The 24,439-nt window shown below is 45.5% G+C and overlaps 1 protein-coding gene across 2 annotated transcripts in view; it reads right to left on the bottom strand.

The window, feature by feature from the left end:
- Positions 1-1,973: 1,973 nt before the first annotated feature.
- LOC144734165 (uncharacterized) overlaps positions 1,974-24,439 on the bottom strand; it is a 95,950-nt gene continuing 73,484 nt past the window's right edge. For both annotated transcript variants that reach the window (XM_078616238.1, XM_078616239.1), the window contains exons 19-22: positions 24,063-24,186; positions 22,684-22,842; positions 20,911-21,070; positions 1,974-9,475 (exon numbers count right to left, since the gene is read on the bottom strand). In XM_078616238.1, coding sequence (XP_078472364.1) covers positions 9,387-9,475; positions 20,911-21,070; positions 22,684-22,842; positions 24,063-24,186 — 532 coding nt within the window. In that variant the 3' untranslated portion in view covers positions 1,974-9,386. The remainder of the gene's footprint in view (positions 9,476-20,910; positions 21,071-22,683; positions 22,843-24,062; positions 24,187-24,439) is intronic.

The raw sequence follows: 24,439 nt of genomic DNA, 5'->3' as shown, positions 1-24,439 counted from the left end.
GATTGTTACAAGGTGCAGAGTCAACACTTGTCATGGACACCTTGGCCCAAACTCATACATTTGGCCCACAGGTACTGATGTTGTAATTCTTAGCACTCTATTTGCATTAGTTACAATTGCCAATGTGTTGTAACACACTGAATGATACAGCACGTCAAATAATCTGTGGCTGGAGTACTGGTTCTCGAGGTTCGCAATCGCCTTCATTATTAGTGGGTCAATAAAGTGAGACTGTTTTATAGGAAGTTAAGGATAAACGTGACCTTCCTATCGGAGTGTAGAATTTCCACCTGCTGGCTCAACGCTGTACACGGGGGATGAGCACTGCCCTGTGCTTAACCGCGTGGGCAACCACGTCGTCCTTGATTGAACCAGCCAACACGCCAACAAGGCCTCGACACAGAGGCGTTGTTTCTCTGTCTCTCTGTCTATGTGTGTGTCTCTCTCTCTGCTTGTGTGTCTATGTGTCTCCGTGTCTGTATTTTGTCTCTCTCCCAAATGTAGAAATCTTTGGAAGAACGTAATCAACCAGGTAGGGTGTTGACTGTTGTGTTAGCCGACTCTCTGTGTTGTATTGCATTGTATTAATCAGTTTACTAGGTTTGTGTTCTACCTGATGACGATTGCTTGTGTTGCCATCGAAACGTCGTATTCTATTGTTTAATTAATTTTCTTTCTACCTGACTTTACCGAAAGAACCAAATAGTAAATCCTGCAGTCACGAAAGCTTCAAATCAAGTTTAATATAAATACTACCAAGTCCCACTGGTCACACATGGGGAAGGGTAGGCCCGCAGGCGAAGCAGGTGAGTCTTTAGAGGAGACCCAAACAAGGCGAGCGAGCTCGCCTGTCTCACCACCGGTAGCCAGGACATTCCGTCGTGTTGGCGCGGCCGCATGCCCAGCCTCCGTCACCCCGGGTGCAGGGTCGAGTTCCCGGCACGTGGCGCGCGATGTGAATGAGCGGATCGGAGAGGCCGTGACGGTGCGTGGAGGTGGCATCAGTCGTTGAATGTGAAATGGCGAGAGGTCGTTAAAGGCCCTCGTTATGTCAGCAGCAATCACCGTGGAGCTCGCTCAAATAAAGGACGAAAAAACGGTTTCAGCATGTTCGGAGCACAAATGTAGCAACATGTCAAGAAAATACATATCTTTACTATATTACAAGAGAAGACATGAACTCTGCTCGGGCAATGGGACGGATTGAAGCAACGGAGCATACTGTGCCACCAAAAAAAAGTGTGATGTTCAAACGTTTCCAACTAAAAATATGACGTAGTTGATTTTCCGATATTTAAAAAAAAGCTGTTTCACTATCAGCGGTATCCAGTTTCAATCCACTACTCGTGTTTAAAAGATGATTCATCCGAGCCCATATCCACCTCTTCTTTTTTCTTTTGTTGGGAATTTCTTTGAGTACAAGGTGTGGATGTTAAATAGTGTCTGTCTTTGCTAAACATTTGCATAGGAAAATGATCTCCATACAAGCGAGGCCACCCTGATAAGTTATCGCTCTGATAATGTCCCCAACAAATGACCCAGTGACTGAGAGTTAATGCTGCAGATACTTTATTTCAGCATTGTTGTTGTTAAATCATGAACTGTATCCATGCCAATGGTTATGGTGGCTTTAATCTCTTAACAGTACTCTTTGGTTTTTTCGGTAAAGTCACGTAGGTTAAAAAAGAAAACAAATAAATTAAATCACAACGTTTCGGAGGCAACACAAGCTTCCGTCTTGTTTTCTTTTTTAACCTACGGGACTTTACCGAAAAAAACAAAGAGTGTGGATCCTTGCAGTCACGAAAACTTCAAATCTAGAACTCTTAACAGTACTTTGATCTTATGATACGCGCTGTGCTATTAGTGTCATTTAGTGTCTGCATTTCATCATCGTCGTCATCGTAGTGACGATGTCGTTAACACGTACGCAGCACAATTGGTTAACAATTAAAAAAACGAGCAGAAAGACACACGGAGGGTATTATATATTGTAAAAAATATAACATATATACCACAATCCCACAAATATACATTTTACAAAGTACCCAAATACCGTGATGTGTGCATAAGGGTTTCATTGATATGCTGACTAAAAGCAGCTCCACTCGCACGAGATTGGCTAAAATTCCCGTTCAGAGGATGATGGTTAATGTATGTGTATTTTATAGATTTTTTTAAATAAATAAAAAATCTATAAAATACACAGTGCTTAGGGAATGTATTTAAGACTTTAGCAAAAGTGTGAACAGCGAGTGGCTCATCTGAATGTATGCTACAGCAGCATATGCAATAATCAGTGCCTGTTCTTACAATCGAAAATGCAATTTCAAAACTAACACATGCATGGCAAAACGTCTTACACTAAACGCATGCAGGTCCATAAAAAAATGTTGCAACGAAATTCACAATGCAATGCATCTTCAAAGCAATGCCCTATCTATGTGTGTTGAACTTCTTTCGCACCGTTCGTAGCCAACCGTGCTAACAGAAGGTGTGGGGGAAGGACAACAAACTAAACACAAAAAGCAGCTTATTTATTTAAAAAAAAACCTTTTATGTAACGTCCTCATCATTTAATATAATTATGCAGCAGCTTGTGAATTTACACAAAGGTTATTTATATTTTTGCGACTTTTTATACGAATTTTTTTTTCTGTCAAAGACACCTCCACCCCATTACAAACAAAACGGCCGTAGTAATTTCTAACGCTCAGACGGCTTGCCACGCTACAGCCTAAAGAGAGAGAGAGAAACAAAGACGTGGTAGTCGATTAAAGAAAAGTGGCAACATCTCTGGAGTTCAAATGGTGAATTCCTGGGTTGGGCAATTCTTACTCTCAGGTTTTTTCGGTAAAGTCACGTAGGTAAGAAATTAATAATAAAAATAATAGAAATAATAATATAAAGAAAAAAATCTATTATTAAAAAAAATATATTATTTATATTTTTTCCTACGTGACTTTTTCTGAAAAAACCTAAGAGTATGAATCCTTGCAGTCACGTAAGCTTCAAATCTAGAATTGGGCAATTCTCTCAAGTGCTATGCCAGACACAGCAATTATCTCAAGCGCTATGCCAGGCACAGCAATTCTCTCAAGCGCTATGCCAGACACAGCAATTCTCTCAAGTGCTATGCCAGGCACAGCAATTATCTCAAGCGCTATGCCAGGCACAGCAATTATCTCAAGCGCTATGCCAGACACAGCAATTCTCTCAAGCGCTATGCCAGACACAGCAATTCTCTCAAGTGCTATGCCAGGCACAGCAATTCTCTCAAGCGCTATGCCAGACACAGCAATTCTCTCAAGTGCTATGCCAGACACAGCAATTCTCTCAAGCGCTATGCCAGGCACAGCAATTCTCTCAAGCGCTATGCCAGACACAGCAATTCTCTCAAGCGCTATGCCAGACACAGCAATTCTCTCAAGCACTATGCCAGACACAGCAATTCTCTCAAGTGCTATGCCAGGCACAGCAATTCTCTCAAGTGCTATGCCAGACACAGCAATTATCTCAAGCGCTATGCCAGACACAGCAATTCTCTCAAGCGCTATGCCAGACACAGCAATTCTCTCAAGTGCTATGCCAGGCACAGCAATTATCTCAAGTGCTATGCCAGGCACAGCAATTATCTAAAGTGCTATGCCAGACACAGCAATTCTCTCAAGCGCTATGCCAGGCACAGCAATTCTCTCAAGCGCTATGCCAGACACAGCAATTCTCTCAAGTGCTATGCCAGACACAGCAATTATCTCAAGTGCTATGCCAGGCACAGCAATTCTCTCAAGCGCTATGCCAGACACAGCAATTCTCTCAAGCGCTATGCCAGACACAGCAATTCTCTCAAGCGCTATGCCAGACACAGCAATTCTCTCAAGCGCTATGCCAGACACAGCAATTATCTCAAGCGCTATGCCAGACACAGCAATTCTCTCAAGTGCTATGCCAGGCACAGCAATTCTCTCAAGTGCTATGCCAGGCACAGCAATTCTCTCAAGTGCTATGCCACGTACAGCAATTCTCTCAAGCGCTATGCCAGACACAGCAATTATCTCAAGCGCTATGCCAGACACAGCAATTATCTCAAGTGCTATGCCAGGCACAGCAATTCTCTCAAGTGCTATGCCAGGCACAGCAATTCTCTCAAGTGCTATGCCAGGCACAGCAATTCTCTCAAGCGCTATGCCAGGCACAGCAATTCTCTCAAGCGCTATGCCAAGCACAGCAATTCTCTGAAGCGCTATGCCAAGCAGAGCATTTCTCTCAAGTGCTATGCCAGACACAGCAATTCTCTCAAGCGTTATGCCAGGCACAACATTTGGCATAATCAGGAATTTAATTTAGGTAATCGCGCCTCCTCCTGTCATCACGTTTGCTTTGCAGTTTGCCGACTTGGTTGAACGGACTCTGATTGATCAGCTCCTCACGCCAACAACAACAAAAAATAAAACACAAACACAGGGAGGTGGCTCTGCCACAAAGGGAACCGAATTACAGATAGCCTGAAGAGAGATCAATACCGGGGCCAGTATACATAAGTCATCAAAGTCACCCCGAGATCAAACGAGCACAGAACAATCGGTGTTTATGAAGGAGACAATGAAGGCATTCCATGGACCCTGATCGTACTTTGTTCAACCGAGCCAGCAGATTAGGGGGCAAATAACACCACGTGAGATTACCTAACAGTTTGCGTCATTGCGGAAAAAATATTAGCAACAAAATAAATAAGCAAACAAGAAACCTCCTTCACACATCTTTACCTCGACATTAAGCCACACAGCCATATGAGTGTATTCTTTCAGCAGCATTGGTTCAACCACAAGCAATCTCGGGGACACACGTCCAACAGCAAGGGTTCCTCGCTTATAAACAGTGGACAGGTCACCAGCATTGGTTCAAGCAAACCTGACTCTGCCGAAGAGCCACTGCATGTTGAAGCCCGGTCCAGAGTTTGCTTGTGTCGAATTAAATGTTGCTGAAATTATGCACTCCCAAGTAGACCACGTGGCTGATGGGATGTGTAAAACAAGAGACTTTAAACAAAATTACGCGGAGGGACAGAAATGTGGAGGCATGTCACCTTTTTTTATTTTGCTAATTCAAAAGAGCTTCATAGCTTATCGGATTTCTCCATGAAAATAAAGATTCGTATTAACACCTGAAATATTCCCACAGCAGCATGTGGTGAAAGCTTGAGAAGGGTTCTCAACACACGCAAACCCAACGTGGATAGCGGCCGCCAAAAAACCTGCACGTTATCGCTGTGGATATTTCCTCCACGAATAAAAGATCACGGACTCGCAAAACCTTGAATGCGGTGAGGTGCAAACCACCAGGCGAATATCACCCAATACAATGCACGTGTTCTGGTGGGACAAAACGGACTCCACTGAGCTATCACTTCGGTGTCGCGGTGGCGAGATGTTAACTACCTCGCCTGTTACACAGGTCTTGGATACGATCCCAACCCCGACGCCTGTATATTTGGAGTCTGCATGTCTCTCGCCTTGTGGTCGCGGCCTCTGGTTTTTCCCTCCACATTTAGAAACAACGCGCGTTTAGAGTATTTGGCTGCTATCAATTTCCACGTGATAAGCCAATTCGTTGAGCTATTATTTGTGCCCAGGTAGCTTCTGAAAAAGAGCTATATAGCTCAGTGGGCCTTACCTGGTAACGTAAAATAGTTTACAGTTTAGTTTATAGTTCAGCAGTGGAATGGCATACAACATTAAACGTGCAATTGCAGGCTGCTTCTTTTTTCAAATACCACGCAAAAAAATATTTTAAAATTAATTTCATAGTTGGCGAAATCCCCAAATGCTCTTTAATAACACATTTCAGCAGATACAGCATTCAACAAATTCTCTTACAACAAAAACAATATACAGAAAATAGCATGCATTACTTAAATACAGTACTGTATTCATACAACAACAAAAACCTTGCGATCCTGACCAATGTAACAACATGCTCGTCTTGAAATACCTCATTTCATCCTCTCGGGAACGCTTCTCTGTCATGGGGGTAATGCAATGCTGGAAATTAGCTTCGTTTCTATCGATGTCTGAAAACCCAGCTATAAAGTTCAAGAGAAACATAAAACGTTTCGCGGGCGATCCTGGAGGGTTGCTCAGTGCGGAACGCGTAATATATTTGGGCGTCCCTCTCCATGTCACGAGCTACTACCGAACGATGGGGGACCGAGTGCATTGGGAGCGAACTCTCTACACTGCCCCTAGCCGACAGAGCCACTGTTTAAAATAGCCGCCGGTGCCTGCGGAGTAATTGTGAAGGCGATGGACTCGCTCGGTGAATGCACGTTAAAAGATACTGCCTGAAAACACAAAGAGGTCTACACGTTGAGAGCACCTTGGATATCGAGTTTCACCAGCGTTCTGACTTTTGTAAGTTCATCACGGATTTGGAGAGTACATGAACGTATTGGCGGTAGACCGATGGTGCGTGGTATACAAAAACAAATATTTGGGCGATAATTATTTCTTTTATTTATTTGCCCCGGCGATTTGCAACCCCGGTGAGAAAATCTTGCGGGGTGGTGGCGAGCGTCAAAATCAGATCTCGTGAGGTCGAAGCAGTCGGAAGATGAATGTCAGTTCAAATTTAGATTTTAGAATGGTTTTACGAGGACTGATGTGTTACGCTGCACCAGTGTACCCGCCAACATGTCTACATGTAAAGGAGAGCACAGCATCTCATTCTCGCGTAGAACTGGTTTCCCAACGCGGGTATACAGTTACTGCGAAAGGCAAATTGCTTTGTGTTTGGCAGAGGAGCGATGTCCCTCCAAAGTGCACCACGGCCAATTTTTACCCTCTGCAAATTAGCTCACGATGACAAAAGGGCGCACGAGCGAACACATCGCCACCAGCTCTGCAAGCAGATATATTGACAAAGGTGGCGTCGGTATCACGAATGCTTCGATGCTATCGTGTTATTCGAAGCCGTTGCTTTTGTGTGATTAAATGTGACATTTACCGACAACAATGACGCTCCGGCTGGCAGGACTCACAGGACGTCATTTACATTGGAATTTGCGTTGGGCGCACAGTTGGTTTCTTTTTAATGCTCCGGGGGAAATTGACTCGGCAATTATTTGCTCGCGTTTGGATAAGTACCCAGCACATTAGCCATGTTGCTGGGAATTGTAAATGCTCTTAAGTGGCGATCACAATTTTAAAGAATCGGTGATAAAGGTCTAGCACGCAGCACGCATTTTTAACTGTCATAAAGCCGGTGTTGATATCTTGAATGGGGTTGAGTACCATCGACGACATTATCAGCAGATTTCGGAAGCTAAGTAGGGTTAAAGTTGGATAGTGTTTGGGTGACCACCCTGCAGTGAAAAAGGTATTATAGGCTCCTGCAGGGTCCCACCAAAATTCACTGTTGTACTGTCATATGCTCCACCATCGCTGCACTGACCAGCATGGTGAAGTATGGCCAAAACAATGCATATGAACTGCATGGCGTGGGAAAGCCATCATCCAGCAGTAGATTAACAAAACAGGGCTGTACAACATGTAAATCAAGAATATATCACGGGTCTGTACCTTGGCGTGGGTTCAGTAGGATTTTTCCCAAATCAGCAGGAACATGGCACCCTCTCGTCACAAAGTGATCACATGGGTTTTGAAGCCAAATCAACGGTACAGTAAATGCCCGATAGAACATGGCTCACGACACCGTGGATTCAGATATACCGCGGATCGAGCCATGTCTCCCCCCCCAAACTCCTCCGTAATAAAACAAATGTGAACCTTATGTCTCTTGCGCATCTCTGCGCGTCTCCGCGCGAGTGCATCCGTGTCTGTGTGTCTGCGTCTCAGTTGCCCGTCTGCCCGACTGCCCATACGCGATCAAGGTTATTTGAAAGGGCAGAGGGGTGGCGGCTGCTGGGCTGTCGGGCTGCGGCGTGCATGGCCAATGGAGAGCGGAGGGGGCACGAGGTTCGTTCCTTTCATATAATTACGAAAATACCGCGGCATGCCACTTGGTTGAGCTACTGTTTGTGGCCAGGTCGTTTCTGATAAAGAGCTATATAGCTCAGTGGGCCTTACCTGGTAAAATAAAAATTGTTTATAGTTTAGTTTATAGTTCACTCCGGATGCTGCAGTGGAATGGCTGACAACACTAAACATACAATTGCAAGTTGTTGCTTTTTTCAAATTGCATGCGGAAGATTTTAAAATTAATATCATAGTTGGCGAAATCCCCTAATGCTGCCGTACTGTGGCGTGCGTGGCCAATGGAGAGCAGAAGGTTCCGTGTGGTTTTAAAGTGCTGTGCCTATTGACAAATATATGTCTTTGCTGTAATTTTTTTTGCGAACTAGTCCTACAAGTTGGTTACCCGGTCGGGCTGTTGCCACTGTAAATGGTGCTACGCCATGAGGACATTTGTGCAGCTCAGCGACCTTTCAGAGTGCATTTGCCATTATCACGCGGGTAGTATCGTCTGCACAGGCAAGTGTCATTTACACTCCCCCCCCCCACTTCCCGACGCCTGTGTCATATCCAGATTATCACTCTTATTTAACAACTTGGTAGATGTTTTTTTTTCCTCCACAGCTCGCGACTGGTTTCGAATTCCCCGCGTGGTAGTGAATGCTTGCACGTCATCGGTTACACATTTCCCCCTCACGAGATATGAGTGGGGTAATGTGGCAACGACTCAACGCGCGGAGTGCAAGGAAAATGGCTCACGTTTCTTGTTGCCTGTTCACCCTCTCCCGCTCCGATGACGTACGTGTGCGTGTGCACGTCGTCGGTTTTTCTTCCGATTACGTTACGATTACGTACGTGTACGTCATCGCGACAAAATCGATTCCGAATGGAATCGGAAGTAAAAAGGCCACGCGGGAGGGCGTGTGTGGCACAGTTTGACGCCGGCTCTCGTAGAGTGCAGTCGTGTTGCTACGGTTCTCTGCGGTGAGTACAGAAAAATGTCTTAAAAAACAGCGGCGCTACTACGCCTCTCTAAATGAAATTAACGCCGAACCGCTTGCGCATATCGGAGATTCAGCAGGTGAAGGGGACACCCCACCCTGCAACTTGCAGACATCTGGGAATGGTAAAGGGTTAAGCTGGCAAAGTTGACCGGGGGTGAGGTGGGGGGGTTCAGCTCGGAATTCTGAAAAAGGAAACAGAACCCACATTGCATGTGTCAAGTTCAATGGCGCATTCTCACTCGCAAAAAAAAAATCTTCTTTGATGCGTCCACCCAAAAACTTCTGGCGTCTTCGAAGAAGCGTTCAAGCACGGAACGCTGCGCGTCTTTCTCTGCGCCGGCTTCACAAGCAGCCGGCGGTGGCAAACGGGACTTTGCTGCGGTGTTAGGCGTGTCGTAGTTGTGCCGCACCGCTACTGGACTTCCAGCTGCCAGAGTTGCGAGCGCCTGTTCTGGTTCCGCAGCATGATCACCGCCTGGTTCCTGTCGATAATCCCACTCCCTGGAATGAGACGATGGCAGCAATGCACGTCAGCTTTAGATCAGTTCATTCATTCATTCATCAAACACTCTCCTCGCCGAATTGTCTGACTTCGAGAGGGTTTTACTTTGTACTCGAAAGAAAAACGTTCAATGCACAGAACAAAAAACTCTGCTACTGTAATGATGTCATATGAAGAAGAGGCCAAATAAAAAAAACATTGGGAGAAGCCCTATGATGATGTCACATTCAGAGGGTATTCCCTTCAAAGCTGAAGTATCCATTTGCATCTACTGAGGATTCCGAGATGGATATTTCCGTTGAGTGGATTGGACCCTGGTCTATTTCCATTGGACTCATTGCCCACAGCAAATATTTCGTAATCCCAAACAGCACTCAGTGCAGACATGTTTTAAGTGCTACAGTTACCAAGTAAACATCATTAAACAAGTGCCAATTCCAGTGACTCAAGTCTTTTTTTTCATCTATTGCAGTGGAAAACCAGAGAAAGGCAGGTGGCATTCGACCGTGTAAATCCGGACCACACTATCATGAGCCTCGGAAATTTCAGCAGACGAATTGGTGACATTCCTTCGGGCTGCCCTTTGACTAAAAGGACCTGGGGACATGAACAGAGCCATATTCAAGAAGAAGGATGTTCAAGAAAGTGCTGCCTGGGATGTTTGGCCAATTATTATTATTATTACGTACCAGCAAGCCTGTGCATGTACACAGGAGTGTGGGTTCGACCCCGACCCTGACGCCTGCTGTATATTTGGAGTTGCAAGTCTTTCTCTTCCTGTGGTCGCGTGGATTTCTCTCTGGGTCCTCAGGTTTTCCCCTCCACATTTTGAATCAACGTGCCATTTGGTGTATTTGGTTGCAATAAAAGTATACCGTCATAAGCCACTTCGTTGAGCTATAATTTGTGATGGCCGGGTCGCTTCTGGAAAAGAGCTGTAAAGCTCAGTGGGCCTTACATGGTAAAATTAAAAATAGTCGAAAAATTATTTGCTCAGGATCCATGGCTGGGGTGAAGGGGTTGGCGTGATGCCCTCCCACCCGCACACCAGCCAGCCAACCAGGAAGCCAGACAGTATAACTTAATAAAATATATGAGTATGTTTGCACATTTAAACCTTGAGTTTCATAACGTGAGGAATGGACAGACCTCTGCACAGGTCTGTTCCTGCCAACAAATATTTGTTAAGTAAAACAAGACGTCACAGGGCTAGGCCAGCGTGTATAAACAAAGAACCAGACATATCACTGCACAGATCTTATTTTGCAATTTGGAAGGCGTTCAAATTGCCCTGTTATTGATTAATCGGGCAGTGACCTTCACAGTGATTTCTCAAATGTGTGACGCACGGGGGCGGGGGGGGTACTCAAGCCCCTCACCTTTCTCCACAGTTACAATCTTCGGACGCCACAATCATGCCAACGCATTACTTGTTTACTTCTTTAAATAAAAATAACGGCATAGACCACGCTGGCGAGATGTTACCTACTTCACCTGGTATACAGGAGGTCGTGGGTTCGATCTCAACCCTGACGCTTGCTGTACATTTGGACTTTGCATCTCTCTCTCCCCGTGGTAGTGTGGCATTTTCTCCGGATCCTACGGTTTTTCCCCTCCACATTTAGAAACATGCGTTGAGAGTATTTGGCTGCTATACATTTTCACGTGATAAGCCACTTTGTTGAGCTATCCTTTGTGGCCAGGTCGCTTCTGAAAAAGAGCTACATAGCTCAGTTTAAATAGTTTTAGTTTTACCTTATATGAACCAGCCCTGTAAGTGAGTGAGGTGGAAGCGTTGGGGGGATTGGAGGTGGCTGAAAACCCTCTGATGAAGGCTCAGCCCCACTTATAAACTATTGTCAGGCCACGAATATTAATACTGTACGACTAAGCAATGGCGTCGCAGTCTTTCCTCGTACACAACAGGGGGGGTGGAGGTAAGAGCTCAAGTCGAACGAATGAGAGCTAAAAGCAGGTCATGGCATTAACTCATCCCATTTAGCGTCGGACATTTGTTCAGAGTTTAATAGTAACCGTGTTGTGACACCCACTTAATTTTTTTTTGTTTAAGCCTCATCCTTAAAACAAGGCTACAGCTTCAGAACTGCTTTTTGAGGTTAGTTTGTTGTCCTTCCCCCCCGCACCTCCGATTAGCACGGTTGGCTACGTACGGTGCGAAAGAAGTTCAACATACACGCACATAAAGCATTCCTTGGAAATCAGTAGCCCCCCCCCCGTACCAAAAAAAAAAATCACTCGGAAAACATCGCTGCGCTGGGCTGGAAAAAGTATTGTACGAAACTACCTTGAACCCAAGTGCGGTGTGATAATGGCCGTCACCTGGCAACCTGGACACATGTGTGGGCGCTGCAGTTACAACACTGCTGCTGCTAATCAGAATTGGTTTGGGGCCCACGCGGTGCAGCGCCAGGTGCATTCATGTTCTTACCATGACCACCGTCATGGTGATAACATAAATACAGGGGTTATGGATACCGCTCGGGATACATTTTATAGGGGTTACACCATCGGCGTTATAGATACCCATAGCGTTGTGAGGTGCCTGTTGAAAGACTGTACGGAAAGTAGGGTTTCCAACAAATCCGTTATTCAGTAACTTTGCTGCATAAACTCATGGAATTTATTTTACAAGCAACTTGACTGAATGACAGAGTGGCTATGAGAAACGTGCATATGCTCACCTGAGGAATACATCTCTGCTTTTGAGCATGCATGTACGCGGACGGCTCTTATGTTCATCTGCTGCTGGATGAGGGCCTCCCCACACCCTCAGGTTCATGAGGGTCACACTGGGCCATACTGGTGAGCACGAGTTGGTGCGAAGGCCCCCCCCCCGGTCACCGAAGACAACTTGTTTTGAGGCCAACCATCCGAGCACTATCTACGCTCAACCATGCTTAGCTTCCGTGACCGGATAAAGTTGGGTGCATTCCAGGTGATTTTTTTTCATAGGCTTGGCCATATGTGCTGCATTAATTCAGCGCTGGTCAAACAGCTGATCACAATAGAGATTGCGGAGAGTGGCTTTAATGATACGAGGCTTCCAAAAAAACACCGGTTCCTTCTTCCACAGTTACCCCCAGACTCCAGTGGAACATTTGGATACCTATTACTTGCTGCGAGCTAATAAGAGAGCAGGCCGAGAGGCTAAAGCACGTTTCATTTTTACATGGACGTGCAAAAGTCAGCCTTTGGCCAAATCACAATGAACACACCAAGTCTCATGAACCTAAGCAGGGCCTAAGCCTGGATAGTGCGTAGCTGAGCAGCTAATATGCATAGAACAGATGCTGTGCGATACAGCAGAGAGCAGTGCAGCAAAATACTATAAAACTATATATTTTTATTTTATCAGGTAAGGCCCGTTGAGCTGCGTAGCGCTCTTTCAGAAGCGACCTGGCCATCCCAAATGATAGCTCAACGAAGTGGCTTATCATCATGTAGAAATTCATAGTAGCCAAATACTCTAAAGGTGTGATATTGATTCTATATGTGGAGGGAAAAAACGGAGGACCTGGAGAAAAATCCACACGTCCATACGCTTGTAATATACCATGCTCCCAACAGTTATGTAATATACCATGCTCCCAAATACTATGTAATATACCATGCTCCCAAAAGCTATGTAATATACCATGTTCCCAACAGCTATGCTCCCCACCTTCACCATACTGCAGTAGCCAGCATGGTAAAGTATGGCCAAGAAAACTCCAATGACTCACACCGCATGGGGAGGACTTCATCGAGCAGTGGTTTGAAGAAAGGGTATGTACATGGATGGAACAGAAGGTGTTTTAATTCATTGTTAAGGTTTCTGTTGAGCGTCAGGAGCAATGTGGGGACAGGCAGTGGGCTGTGAGAGGGGGTTTTCAACCCCCACAAATGTACCGGCCCGCTGCTACCTTTGTTTAAATAAATGATCGTAACGGCGATGGCTCCGGCTGCCAAGCCACAATAAAGCTGTGCCATGAGGCTACGAGCGGGGTTGGCAAAGGGACCACAGTGCAGCATTCGCGGCTTCAAACTAAATCGTTTAACTTTATGGCCTCGCCTGCAGCGTGGGCGCGCTGCCATGCTGACAGACGAAAGAACGGTGCTGGACCTCTTGGGTTGAGGTGCGGCAACAATGGGACACTTTCGGTGTCCGAGTGGAAGCGCGCAGGGGCAAGCTTTGTGGAATTCCGTGGATTTTAGATGCACAATGAATGCCACGAGCAGTGGGGGTAAAGGGAGGTAATACATGCTGCGACAAGGAATAATAGCAAATAACAACGTTGAACTCTGATGTGGACATCGCCATGCAATTTATCAGCCGGTAGATTTGAGCAGAAAGCATGCAAACTTAGAAACGTTACAGTTTCTGTTCCCGGTTTTGCATGGCACATGGCAAAGGTGCAGCACTGCAGTTGTGCACGCACACTGCTGGTGGAAAGGGCCTCCCCACGAGAGGGAACTAACTCCAGTGAACCCTTTTATTTTTTCAGGGAGATAAACCTTTGACAGAGTTGTTTAAACAAAAAAAGATTTAATAATTTGCACTGCACCTGGTGGTAGCAAGTAAAGCATTCCTTGGAAATCAATGACCATTAGGGTGATGAGCATGGAGATCTTTACCCATTTGTCCAAGGGCTGTGTTTTTTGTTTTCCCATGGGGCCTAATCTTTTCCCAAACCTTCACGTACTGGCCTGGAAACAGAACAGCAGCCCCTTAAGATACCTGCAGGTGCGTGGAGAGGAGAGCTTGAGAGGAAGTTGCGCTCATGGCGTGGCCTGACCTTCAAACAACAATTCCCTGTTATCTATTTTACAATCACTGTCCCCCTTTCGTAATTCCTACCCCATTAAAACCTAAGTGACCGTGCCTGAAACGGTGCACCTCTGCTGTGTGGGCAAACTATGTCGAGAGAGGGCATTAGTAGAGATCAGGAGATAGGTGAGTGTGAGAATGTTAAATACATTTGAGAGTAATGATAAATATGTGAGTTCAGGCAATATTTTAAAAATATTTGTTGGGTCTTTTGCTTCCAAACCACCACACACACACATTTCGTTCCAAGTGCGCTATTGGTGTCATGTAAAGAGGCAAAGAATTTGTTCAGAAATCTCGGCGAGAACCTTTGGTTCCTCCAAAAATTCCTTCAATTTGCTTTTTGTTCCCATTACACAGTCGGGGGTGGGAAGTCGCACTTCCCCATGCTGCTACGAGACTGTCGGATTATGGAGCCAAAAAGTTCAAGTGCAAAACTAAACGTGATGGGGTTTTATTGCGTGCAGCCATTGGTGGCTGGGCTGAGACAGTACATTCACTGGTCGCCTGAATTTGAACCCAGAATCCCAAACGACGTTGGCTAAGCGCCCTGACCTCTCAGCCACCTGTCCACCTCAGCAGTTGTTGTTGTTGTTATACCCCTCTCTTTCTGTGATATCATAACTGAAGTTTGTGGTCAGCACAAGAGAGACGATGGGAAAATTGTCTTCCTATGGGCAGAACTTGAGCACACGCAGTCACTTAATAAAATACGTGGGGCCTACGCCAGCAGACACACAAAACGGCAGAAGTCTCGGGCCCAGAGTTAAAAAACTGTCGTTGTAAACGATACATTAGCAATTGCAGCCGTGGCTAATGAATAACCACTTAAATTAGAGCCGGTGATGAAAGCATCTGTTTGTGAATCCGAGGGTGGGGTTCAGCAAAGACCGTTTGTATTACTGGAACTGACGTCAGTTCTTTTAATAGATTTTCAGTTGCAATGGAGGAATATCAAACAAGTGTGTGTCATGTGGCTGTAAGGCTTAAACCTTGCAGCCAATAAAACACCTCTCAAAATGGCCACATACTGTATTTTTTTTAACCAAAAAACGTTCAACGTTTGTCGCAATATATACGTAATGAATAAATATTACTCACAGAAAGCATGGAATGGTCTGTTCTACTAATATATATTTAAGGTTTGCCTATGCACCATTATTAATCTAAATCATGCATTTTGCAGAAACAGAAAGCCCAACCTTTTTTGGCCTACAAATATGATTTAAGAATCGAAATTTGGCAGCAGAATAGGGTGGCTTTGCCTGACTATGAATTGTGAGGACCACTAAACCCGAGCCGGGGCCTGTGACTGACTGATTGAATCATATTTGTCAGGGTGGCTAGATGTTAACGACCTCGCCTGGTATACAGGAGGTCGTGGGTTCAGGCCTGACCCTGACGCCTGCTGTATATTTGGAGTTTGCAAGTTCTCCTCGTGGTCGCGTGGATTTTTCTCCGGATCCTCCAGTTTTTCCCTACATATTTAGAATCAACATGCGTTTCAATGTATTTGGTTGTTATAAATGTCCACGTGATAAGCCACTTCGTTGAGCTATCAATTGTGGCCAGGTCGCTTCTGAAAAAGAGCTGTATAGCTTACTGGGTCTTACCTGGTAAAAAAAATGTTGTTGTCATTAATGCTGCGGTTCAAATTTCCTGGATATGACAAATGAGAGCTAAAAAAAACAGAATAAAAGAACACGGCCCCCCTCTTTCTTTAACAAGCCTCGTTCAGGAAATGAGAGGGCTGTCCTTTTGAGTTGAATGCACTGGCTTGAAGTGTTATCATTCTCATAAAATAACAGCAAGCGGTAAACACAGCTGCAGCGTAAGCCTGTTCAAAGACAGTCGGCGAAAAATACAAATTGGGGCCACATTGTACGTGCGGCGGTGTGGCCGTGTTCAGCCAGAACAGAAGAGCAATGGGCAATGGTGCTTAAATAATGATGGTGAGAATAAAATAAAAAAATTAGTTAAACAAAATCCTTTTCGACCAAACATAGAACACAATTTGATTGCAAAATGAAAGCATCTGACGTTTTTTTTTCAGTTCCGAATGCCACGCCAAAGTGGCTTAACATGGCAATTAGGTGCTAATAGAACATTATTATAGGAATAATTTGGAAAGACCAATACTAATAAAACAATTAACAGATGACAAATGCGCTTATATTCAGGCTAGAGCCCTTTGAGACTCGAAGTTTATTTTACCTCAGAAGTCTGGGTTGTAGTCGGGTAAAACATCGGAAGCCATTGCGTTTATACATCTGACACATTAGACTTTCCAGAAAGTTGTACAAAGAAATTCAAATGAAAAATTCAGGTGGCAAAACTTGTTAATATCTCTCCAACGAGTGGGGCGTACTTTATTTGCTTTCAACGATTTCCTAGTTTCCAGTCAAATTCATGGGAAGGTAACGCACCTGTTAATCAAATCAAAATGCTCGGTCCAATACTGTGCACAGTGCTTTGTCGCCACCTACTGGCCAGCGATTGTCATTTTTTTCTTAAAATTGTACGCGACGCAGGGCCAGCAAAAAAGTGGGCTCAGAGGTCAAAGGTGCTGAGCCGGAACCTGGCAGCTGCTTGTGATTAAATCGGTCTCTCAAGTGTAGGCGAGAAAATTATGTCAGTTCAGTCACCGATAACCACAACAACAACAAAAAGGCCATCACATTAAACAAGTTTGCTCTTCACTCATTTTGGCTAAAGTCCCAAATCTGAGATATTAAAAAATAATATTTTGGCTTAACTATCACGTGCTAAGTATTATTTTTTTGCATCCAGATGTGTGGAATAGTGGTGACTTAAAGTGAACTAATAAGTAAATCTGTGATATCCCACTGCTGAAATAATGCCCGAAAGAACATTCAGGGTAGAAACTGTGAAAATGCATTCTGAATTTTCTTTTTATGTTGTATTACTTTTCGCACAGCAATAAATTTTGATTTCCATCTGGTCTCGCGCTGCGGCTCGCCAATTGCGAGCGCCTCCTCCGTCCCTCCCCAACATCAACAGCAGTGCACAGCACACGACTACAGCAAAGAGCTGCACTTCATCGTAGCATTTGCAGAGTGGCGCCCTCTAGCAATGAAACCATGTTATTTGTGGGGAGGGCGACCACCGCCTCTAGGCAGCCAAATACGTACGCTGAACACGTGTTTCCAAATGTGGAGGGGAAAAACCCGGGGGGATCCTGAGAAACACCACACAACTACGGGGAGAACGTGCAAACTCCAAATATACAGGCATCAGGGTTGGGTTTGAACCCACAACGTCACGACCTCCTGTATTCCAGGCGAGGTAGTTAACATCTTGCCACCATGGCCTGGCGAGATCTGACTTAGCCAGCAGCCTTATCAGTCTTTATCATTACTAACATGGTTACTGTTTCCACAGACTTCAATCCATACTGCATGTCACAACATTTATCTTTCTGCCTTTTCCTCGCTCAACTCAAGAAATATATGAACTCTTAACCGTCGTATTTATTCCTGGCCACTTAGCGTTTAGGGGCTCAACAACCGATTAGTCCGAACATTTGAGTACCATGATCCCTCAATGGGGAGACCTTCATTCTTCAGTGCATTGACAAAGGGCTGCACATTTTTAAAGAGCATTTTTGAAAGTGATATCACGGATAACGTCAAGCGGTTTTGATCACGGTATTTCACTCTTTTTTGTTTGGTTTGCAATTGTTAACAGTTTTTTTTTCTTTTCTGTAACTGTGCAATGTATTTGGTTGCTCTTTCCAAGAGACTGAAAAATTACGATATAAGAAAACGGTTCGGAGTGAACCGACCTTGTTAGACAAAGTGAAGGAGAGATGACCGCAGTGGTTCGGACCACGTTACGAGAATGAGCCCGGTCAGGATCATGCCTGCAGCGCTTGACGATGCGACACACAAGTGGGAGAAACAAACGAGTCGGGCGAGACAGAAAACCACGCGGCTAGATGCAGCGGGGTACAAGAAGACCTCGGAGGCAACAGGTTGAGATTGAGCGAAGCAGCAATACTGACAGAAGCAAAAGAACCATGGTGGAAATTTATTTCGCCTGGCCATCGCTAACGAGCGAGCTGAATCGACAGATGGAGATGATGAAACACAGGTCTCCCTTGATGAGTAAGAAACTTGAGGCCTCAGCAGACCCTCATGTACACCCCTTTTGTCAATCCACTGCTGCATGTGGGCCTCCCCATGGCGAGTGGACCATGGGGGCTTATTTACCAGACTTCACCACACTGGTCGGCAGGGGTTGATGAAGGTGGAGAGCAGAGATGTGGGAGCATAGAAAGTACATTACCACTTTGGATGTATTACTGCACTGCTACGATCCCTTGCTTGGTCATGAAGACCCGATGCATATACATTTCACGGTGTTATTGCACTGGGCCGTACCGAACACATCAGTGCACCACAAGATATTTCCACCATGGGACGGAATTTCAGAAATTTAGCTGGAAGAATGTTTTGTGGGTTCTTGTTCAGGGCCGCACCCACAGAAAAAAGACCCTCGGTGGTAATGAACTCATGCACAAACATGTGCACATTCCATCCCAAAGACAGACCCCAGGCAATCATTAAAGTGTCCACGCACACCACCAACTGCCCATAAATAACTGAGCAGAGGCAATTGTGCATTTGGTGAAAACATTACTTTTAAACACCCCCAACGATTTTGCATTAACTAATAAGAGGAATTGTTTAATGGGCTTTTAAAACAACACTTAATGAATTAGAGATGGATAATGACCTGCAGTTATACAGTTGTAGTTATACTATCAAATGTATGTAATAGTGAAGAGGGTTTGTTTGTCAACCCACTGCTGGATGAATGTCTCCCCATGCCGTGCCAGTCATGAGGAATGTTTGACCATACTTCACGATGCCGGTCACTGTGGGTCGGTGAAGGGGCGGTGGTCAGGACTGGTTCATATATCACCACTTGCTACTGATGTCAGCTGTTGCTTGGAATCGAACTCAGGTTGCCTGGTTTCATATCGGAGTGCACGAATCACCACGCCACCGAGTCCCTATATAATTTACGTACAGCACTCAGAATGGACACAGCGATTGAATTCTGTCATTTTCAATGGTGGCACTAGCTCTGGGCTCAGAGATCATATGCATCACAGAACCACTGCAGGAGCGGCCGAATGCCTACAGAGGGCAGTGAGAGCAAGTGGCATGGGAGATAATTTCCCACAGATCGATTGTCATCTTCCCTGGGAACTGCAGTTTGTTTCCTCTCTCGCACAAACAATATTCTAAGAAGAAACCGGCGAAGAATTTCAAGAAACGCCATCCTGAAACTGACCCTTGAGACTCATCAAGGCTTTCCTGAGTAAATAACTCAGAGATAAAGTGGCCGTATCTCAGAGTGGCCTCCGTCAAAAGTTTATAATATGTACTGCCCTTTGCCAATCCACTGCTGGATGGGAGGTTGAGCATACTTCCAGTTTAGGTACCATGGCTGGGAGTGGAATGTAGGTCACCGGGTTCACAGCGCAGTGCACTAAACCACTAAGCCAACACTGCCCCAAGGTAGCTTTTTTTTTAATGACAATTAAAATTCGTTACTCAGCTGGTTAGAGCTAGCAGCTCACAAAAATAGGTATGTCATGTCCTGTTTACGTGACAAACCTTACTAATTGGCTGTGTTGGGTGGTGGCGGGTTTAACGACACATTTATATATTTACGCGATCTAACCCAAAAAACCTGTATTATGGCAAAAGAGGTATGCAAGTTCAAATCCCCGTTCAGGTTCCACTCAGCCTTTCATTCCTCCGGGGTGAATCAAATTAGTATCGCTATTCTATTGATGGACTGGCTCCCTGCAATAGAAATGTGGAATATACACAATTGCTTCTAAGCTCTAAATGAGCATTGCCACTGCTTGCATGAGCAGGAAACAACTTTGACCTTTTAAATATTTGAAATAATTCACTCATCATTGAATTATTTGACATTTGAATTAATTCAAGTCTCAGCCACAGATGACATCAGTGGTGAGTGACATCTGCAAGGGTCCTGGGCATCCACTTCAATTATGAGTACGATCAAATAATTATCATGGCCGACAGGGCATGCATTGATAGTCGTTTGATAAAGGGCTATAAGTAATTATTTATAATTTTTGAATGTATTCATTGATTCCCTTGATATTTGAATACATTTATTTATCGTTGATTTATGACATTTAAAAATTAATCCTCGCTTCATCTCACACTTACATTAGACGGTTACCGCATCGCGCGCTTTCAGATGAGCTTCCGTGGCCATCTGGAACACTCTTCCTTCCGATATTAGGAAGCCACTGGAGCTATACACATTTAAATCATTGAGATTGAAAACTCAATTCTTGAGAACTGCTTTTTGTGTTTAGTTTATTGTCCCTCCCCGCACCTCCAATTTGAACGGTTGGCTACGTACGGTGCAAAACAAGTTCAAGATACATAAACAGATTAATAGAAAAATGAATTGATGAACTTTACATTCATCGGTGGATTGACTTTGCATTTACATTCGTGCGTTCCATTCGTCGGTCACCCTTCCACGTGACGATTGATCGTTGCGCGATCCGTCACCGCTTTCGCTTACCCTGAACGTCGAGCACGAGGTCGTCACGGAGGCGGCTGCCGATGGTGCCGTCGCTGTCGATGTACCACCGCTGCTGCGGCTTGCCGTGCTCTGGCCACAGCACCACACGCGTGCCCTCGCGCGCCATCCCACCCACCACCTCCAGGCATGCCTCGCTCGCCTGCGCCACGCCAATGCCACACGCCAGCAAATGCAAACATTGACCGTCGAGTCTATAAATCCAGTGGTTCTTAACCTGGGGTGCATGCACCCCACGGGGGTACGAGACATGGGCAGATTTTTTTAGAAGGTAAATCGTCGAAACACAAATTAAGCATGGGCACGTAAGTACAACTACTTTGTTTCATCAAACCCATGTGTTTATTAACATTGTACATTGTTTACGATTGAGAATCAAAGGGGTGCAGGCTGCAGTCAAGGTTAAGAACCACTGCTCTAATCGTCCTTAAGTGTTTGACTCGACATCTCTGGCCTCTCCATGTCTTGCCAATATATACTTTTTCTTTTTGAGATCCGTGTTATTTTTGGAATTTGTTGAGGTTTTTTATTTATTATACGTCTTTGTGCACCCACTGTCAACAAAGTAACACCGACGTATGACAGGTCGTGCAAGCAAGTGCCGATAGCTACATCTATTAAAATCTCTTACAGGCCAGTTTTGTTTACACATTGCTGGCATAACAATGGGTGCTGTTGCCAGGACCAATCCAGCCACCATCATCTGCCAAGTGGTGATGTTTATACTCCGCACAAGGTACTCTTTTAAGGCCAAGTTGCCCTATGGAAGGCACAAAGTCAAAGGTCATCCGTATAGCCTTAACATACTGCTGGGGCAAGTGATATTAGTGAGCAGCTATGAAGGCCGGCACGGCACACAAGGGGGTGTGTGTGGCCAGCACCACACTCGGCCGCCTTTGTCTCCCTAGCGGCGATGATTACACACCACGCCAAAAACCCATTTGAGGTTGAGGTGAAACTAGGTGAGGCCCTGGAATGGTTCAAATAATTGTCACTGGTGTTGGCTGTGAGCGGGAATCAAACTCGGGTGGCCAGGTTCGTAGTACAGAGCACTAACCACTGCACTACCGCTCCACACCATGTACTGGAAGGCCTAGTACATGTTCTGACACCACTTGCCACTGATTTTGTGCATAGTCCGAAATATAATTAGAAGTGCAGTGTGTGGACCCACTGTAGCACCGCTCAACGCAGAGATCCCCCCGCATAGCCAAAGACAACTGTTGGGGCAAGTCCTGTTCGTGAGGACCGATGAAAACCAGGATGGTGCACAAGTGGGTGACCTGCAACTCATCAAGACTTCTGTGTATCCCAAGTCCCGATGTTTCACACCCACCGCAACAGGTACTCATTTTATGTTGAGTCTCAGGACTGGTATTTATCACTGATGTTGACCGTGGGTGAAAATCGAACTCGGTTTGACGGGTTTGTAGCGAGGTGCATTAATCACCGCAAATACCGCTCCCCATATTACACAAAAACAAAGATCCCCCGTAAAGCCAACACCACGCCCGGTCACCTTTGTCTGCCTAGTGGCGATGTTTACACATGGTACCAAGATACTCATTTGAGGCTAAGTCGACCTAGGGGATGCCCAGAACCAGTTCAGATAATTTTCACTGGTGTTTGCCGTGAGCGGGAATCGAACCCAGGTCACCAGGTTCATAGCACAGCACCCTAACTGCTGCACTCACGTTCGCCACAACACACACATACACACGAACACATGCACTCACGCACGCATTTCCTACGTACCAAGCTACGCAGGAATCCATCCTGGAAGAGCCAAAGCTGCGTGGATTTGCCGCAATCAGGGAGAAGGCAAACGGACACGCCGCGCGGGTCCGCCAGGTCCCCCTTCACAGTCAGTACGCCGTCCTGGCCCTGGTTCCTAACACGCACGCACACACCCGACTGTGCGTGGGCAGAGGGGGAGAGAGGAGGGGGTGGGGTGTACGCACACACATTAACGCTGGCCCTCTCCACCAGCGTGCCGCCTCCTCAAGCCACTTTGTCGGCAACCTCGTCGCTGGATGTGCTCCGCCAGTTGTCCTCGGCAACTGCCTTCGCACCCAGCGATTTTAAAAAATATATAGCACAAGGCTACCGTGAAGGCACTGTGTTTCACAGACGGGTATAGTCTATCAATAGGGGGGCGATGTTGCTGCGTGGGTAACTTATGGGATAATTTTTTTTTATTTGGTAAATTTGGATCGTGTTGCCGGCACACAGTGGCCTACTCGTATTAGAGTGACGTCACGGAATTTTCAACGTCCACTGGGACATAGTTGGTACGCACAAATGACAGCTCAACTAAGTGGCTTATCACATGGAAATGTATAGCAGCCAGATACTTTAAACGCATGTTTCTAAATATGGAGGAAAAAACCGGAGGACCCGGAGAAAAATACACGCGACCACGGGGAGAATATGCAAACTCCAAATATACAGGCGTCAGGGTCGGGATCAGTAGGTCCCACTCAGTGATAACATTTTCCAGGAAATTAGTGATATAAATGCGTTTGTCAGTGAAGTACCTTTCATTTTAGTCAACAGTGAACGATGAGAGTGGACAAAATCAGCCAGCAGGGAATGACCCTTCAAAAGATTAAATTAACAACTTCTGAATTGAGAAGCAGATGAGGATAATTTAGTAACGTTATTAGGTACCCCAGTGCATTGAAACATACCAAACATGGTAATTAGCTTCAAATGTGTTTAACAATTTTGTTTACCGAGTTCACTGATTGGCTGATTTGATAACATTGGTGGAGGACTGGGATGGGGGAAATTGCATGCCCCTCATACCAACATATTTTTTTGTATGTTTTTACTAATAATAGTTATTATTTTTATTGAAGATCCCAGAACACAGACATGACAGAGGGAGATACAAATTACGAACACGTGTCAAACCCGGAACAATAAACCCTCAAATGGCTTGCCGTGTGGAGCCAGCATTTCATAACTGAGAGCGTTTGACAAAAAAACTGCTTTAGTCGACGGGCCTACGAGAATTACTAAATGAAATCCACAGACTGAGACTTGATTAAAATTCCGCAAGGTTGTCATCAACTAGACCGAAACTACGACTAGAACTCAAAAACGCCGACTCCATCAACACGGGTCCTCACCTGTTTCAGGGGCCGGATGGAACCGAGTCGGCCCCAGGAACTCCGCTGCTTCCAGTCGGGGGTTTCCGAAGGCTCCAGCAGCAGCTGACGCCCTTGGAAGTTAGGGAACTCAAACGCCACCCAACTGCACAAGTCAAACAAAAGAACCACAGGGTGATAGTGAGTCGAGCATTCTTCAAGAGCATGGCTTCGCACAGCAAATCACACGTAACTCTGTGCGCCCACGTCTGATAGCCAAGGCACGGCCCCTCGGAGGAATCTGAAGGACGTCTTCAATGCCCCCACTGACCTTGCGAGCATCACAATGTTTTAGCACGTGCAGTGCCCTTCGGTCTGGTCCCCGTGACACCCGCTTCCTCCTCTGAATGTCCACTTGG

This window comes from Lampetra planeri, chromosome 50, assembly GCF_965212315.1.
Source record: "Lampetra planeri chromosome 50, kcLamPlan1.2.h2, whole genome shotgun sequence".
Classification (NCBI taxonomy): domain Eukaryota; kingdom Metazoa; phylum Chordata; class Hyperoartia; order Petromyzontiformes; family Petromyzontidae; genus Lampetra; species Lampetra planeri.
Note: the sequence above shows the minus strand (reverse complement) of the source record. Positions and strands in the feature narration are given on the sequence as shown.